The sequence below is a fragment of the Tasmannia lanceolata genome, unplaced genomic scaffold (assembly GCF_043159265.1).
Source record: "Tasmannia lanceolata isolate RefF3 unplaced genomic scaffold, GAP_Taslan_0.1 ptg000006l, whole genome shotgun sequence".
Taxonomy (NCBI): domain Eukaryota; kingdom Viridiplantae; phylum Streptophyta; class Magnoliopsida; order Canellales; family Winteraceae; genus Tasmannia; species Tasmannia lanceolata.
The window spans coordinates 22,848,858-22,852,759 of NW_027518683.1; the positions used below are offsets into that span (position 1 = coordinate 22,848,858).

General features: G+C 35.8%; 1 protein-coding gene across 2 annotated transcripts; it reads left to right on the top strand.

The window, feature by feature from the left end:
- LOC143880117 (suppressor of disruption of TFIIS-like) lies at positions 1-3,580 on the top strand. Of its 2 annotated transcripts, none has more exons than XM_077382874.1 (9): positions 1-157; positions 1,681-1,747; positions 1,830-1,895; positions 1,993-2,090; positions 2,183-2,220; positions 2,310-2,397; positions 2,498-2,794; positions 3,037-3,102; positions 3,190-3,580. In XM_077382874.1, exons 2-9 carry the CDS (start codon positions 1,687-1,689, stop codon positions 3,343-3,345), a joined length of 870 nt encoding a protein of 289 aa, XP_077238989.1. In that variant the 5' UTR covers positions 1-157; positions 1,681-1,686; the 3' UTR covers positions 3,346-3,580. The 2 variants fall into 2 exon arrangements, with proteins under 2 accessions (XP_077238989.1, XP_077238988.1); XM_077382873.1 differs by having other exon boundaries at positions 3-157; positions 1,673-1,747.
- Positions 3,581-3,902: the final 322 nt, after the last annotated feature.

Sequence of the window (3,902 nt, forward strand, 5' to 3'; positions counted from 1 at the left end):
GCAACGGCATCATTTTCCCTATTTAAACCCCTCTCCCTCCCTCCTCTTTCTCCTCCTCTCTTTTTCCCAACTCTCTAAGAAATCTTTCTCAGATCTTAATTTTTTCCCTATTTGCATTGCCAAATCTCAGATCTCAGATATAAACATTCAAAATCTGGTAATTTTTTTAAATTCTTCTAATCTGCTGAAAGAAAGATTATGATTTGTAATGGCATTCCATTTTTTTTTCTTTTTTTTTTGTAGAAATTGAATGTTATTTTGGCTGAAAACTTGTTTTCTGTTATAATGTTTGAGTTTTTTTCGTTTTTAATCTCTAAAGTTGAGGTTTTTCGCAGTTGAGAATCTTACATTTTGTAATGATGCCTCTAATTGCAGATTTTTATTGTTCTTAGCTTATTTATTGCAATTACTTTTGATTTTTCTTTCGTTTTATGTATGAAAGTTGCAGATTTGAGTGGGTTAATGTTTATGTTTTAGCTTTAATGATCAATGTCTTGCGTTTATTTTGAGTTCTTACAAGATTGGGTTTTATTTGGTTTGGTTTTGTGCTTAGTGAATTTGTATCGATTGGGAGCTTATGATATGTTTTAGGTTTCTAATTTGTGGAAGATATTCTAGGTTTTTGTGTTGATACTCTTTAGGAGGTCTTTTATTTATACAGTCAGGTGTTGATTTACTATGATTGTGTGTTTTGTAATTGTTGGAGGTTTTGAAGGTACTTCTTTGATTTTTTTCCGTCTGAATTCTGATAATGTTATGGGTCTAGGAAGTTGTAGTTTTCTGGGGATGGAAGTTTAGTGCTGATTTGATGCTTCAGGAGTGGAATTTGGTCTCAAGTATTGTATTTAGTTCAGTTATGCTTGATGTTTTGCTGTTTTGTGGCGCATGTCTGGTATGTATTGCAGGAACAGATATATGCCAAATGATATGGTTTTATAACTATTGAAGTTCTTCATTAGAATTCATTTTTAATTATAGGTTTCTAATTGTTGCTTGTTTCATGGCGTATATCTGAAACTTTTGGGTCTGTGATTATTAAAGGTTGCATGTCTGTATTTCGAAGTTCGCTGTGTATGTTAACTTTTCACTTTTGTGTTGGAGCCTTTTCATGTTGATTCATCAATTCTCTTCATCTTCTTTGGAACTTGTAAGGTGTTTCAATGATCTGAACTTGCTGTTTTGTTTAAAAATTATCATTCTTTACTTGGAATTTTTTTATATGTCAGGTATGCAAAGGTTGCAACTTGCAACTAGTGGTATAAAGTTGCAACTACTTGCATATAACGTGTATAGTATTTGGTGGAAAGTCTTTATCTTTTCACTTGGAACTTTAGGTTTTATATTCTTTCATGGCTGCAATTTAATGATAATGTGTTTTCTCTTACTTTAAAAGTTGTTTACTTATGATAAAAGCTTTAATCTCTACTCCTATGTTTTGTAATAAGCCTCAAAATTATAGTTTTATCCCAAAAGCAATTCTATCCCTTGTTTTCGATTTGTGATTGGCCCTTCATCTCAACTTTTTCATTTTACACTGACAATCCTCATTGGTTGATAAAGATTTACTAATTACTGTGTATAAGATCAACAGAAAAAGGCATGGTTCTTTACGGCTTGTGCAGATCATGAACATCTTATGGTGACTTCAACTTATTTTTGTTCTCTTTTCAAGCTTTTTAGATCAAAATGGAATATGATGACCGATACCGACAAGTTCAGAGGCCCAAACACAACTGCCTTCTCTTTGGTAAGCCTCCTATTCAGAAGCTTTGCCTTTTAAATTGGACAATTAAGCAAGATTTTCATGCCTACATATTATTAATTTTCAGACCTTGATGATACTCTCTATCCTCTGAGCTCTGGCCTGTCGACTGAATGTCTCAAGAATATCGGAGGTATACAACATCAAATACCCCTTGCAGTTCTCTTTGATATGTTTTTTTAACTTCCGCTCTCATTTTTTAATAATATTTCTCCGGTCTGGCCATCCAGATTACATGGTTGAGAAGCTTGGTATAGAAGAGAGTAAGATCTCTGACATGTGTAATCTACTGTACAAGAACTATGGGACTACAATGGCCGGTCTCAGAGTATGTTACATAAAAGTTGGTTTACAATCTCTTTGAAATACTTGGATTCACTGTTTCTCATGTCATTTTACATTGTCTTCTCTGTTTCACAGGCCATCGGCTATGAGTTCGATTATGATGATTATCACAGGTGAAATTTCCTTTCTTGAATATTAGTTATATGGGTATTTAGTGAAGAGGAGATGGTCAGTTTTTAACTTTTCCCTTTCCTACTTACAGTTTTGTTCATGGAAGGTTACCCTACGAAAAACTAAAACCAGATCCAGTTCTGAAGAACCTTTTACTGAGCCTGCCTCTTCGGAAAGTTGTAAGTCTCCTATCATCGAAATGCATACTAGTGGTTTCATTTCCATGGCCTTTTTCTAATCTTCTTACTTGAGTGTATGTTTCTGTTAAATTTAAATCAGATATTCACAAACGCAGATAGGATTCATGCTGCTAAAGTCCTTAGCAGACTAGGGTTGGAAGACTGTTTCGAAGGAATTATCTGCTTTGAGACTCTGAATCCCCTTCAAAATCCTTCTGATGTTGAGTCTGTTGAGGGAGGTTCGAGCCCAACTCCTAGCACTCCTTTTGACATTCTCAACCATTTTTCTCAACCCAATCCTGGTCTGGATCTACCAAAGACACCAATTCACTGCAAACCATCTGTAGAAGCCATTGATCAAGCTCTGAAAATTGCCAACATCGACCCTAAAAAAACGGTAAGATGATTGAAAGTTTTCCTGAGAAATGTCTGCCTTCGATAAATTCTAGATGGGAATTTATGTAATTCAATGATATACAAAAAAGTTAATCAGGTTTGGGATAGGAAAGGAGTGTAAAGACTCTAAACTCTAAAGTACCCATTGCACAATCCATTTCAAGTCCTACCAAAGCATTTAGACTTCATGCCCTGCAATTATGTTGCAGACTTACTAATGTTGCTGATGAATTTTCCTTTCAGATGTTCTTTGACGACAGTGTTCGTAATATCCAAGCTGGGAAACGTGTCGGTCTCCACACTGTGCTAGTAAGTCATCTGAAACTTGTTCCTTGAGGGCGGGCATAGACATTGTTCTCACTAATAATGATATATATCCCAACTTATGGAATGTAGGTGGGAAATTCTCAAAGAGCCAAAGGTGCAGATTTTGCACTAGAGAGCATCCACAACATCAGAGAAGCATTGCCAGAGCTTTGGGAAGGGGACGAGAAATCGAAAGGAGTTAGCTATTCTGGCAAGGTTGCGATTGAGATGCCTGTGACAGCTTAGTTCTTCATGGAAGAGAAGAAAATGTAATGAGAAGAAAATGTGCTTAGATCGTTATCAATACCAATAAATTAATTTCCTCTCTCTTTGAGTGATTGATGTGTTGTCTCTTACTTTGTTTTTATGTTTTGGCTAATGAGGTGTGGTAATTACATCGCATTGAGAGAAAATGGATTGATGTAAAAAATGGATTGATGTAACAAGTCATTTTTTACGAGATTTTCCTTTCTTCTTCTTCTTTTATTAGGCTCGTGTCTCGAGCCCTGAGAAACCAAATTGTAGAGGTCTATGAACTCTTGACCCGCAAACTTCTTTCTTATTTCCAAACTAAGCCCATTTTTAGCCAACTTTACGTAGTCGGCCTGTTGCAAACTAGAGTGGCATCTTGTCATGGTTCTTTTGAATCGGGCAATGTACAAGTCCACTGACTCATTTGACACTTGGCTCAACCCAGCCAAGTCAGCAATATTTACTCTGGGATCAGTCCAGTAGAACTAAGAATGGAAAATATGTTCCATGTCTACCCATGTCGCAACATTGTTGGTTGGCAGACTTATGTA

What these genes read in the sequence shown, in the direction of transcription:
- LOC143880117 (XM_077382874.1), top strand. Translation starts at nt 1,687, where the DNA reads ATGGAATATGATGACCGATACCGACAAGTTCAGAGGCCCAAACACAAC. An exon ending in ACACAACTGCCTTCTCTTTG is followed by an intron (nt 1,748 to 1,829) that starts GTAAGCCTCCTA and finishes ATTAATTTTCAG; the next exon opens with ACCTTGATGATACTCTCTAT. An exon ending in GCCTGCCTCTTCGGAAAGTT is followed by an intron (nt 2,398 to 2,497) that starts GTAAGTCTCCTA and finishes AATTTAAATCAG; the next exon opens with ATATTCACAAACGCAGATAG.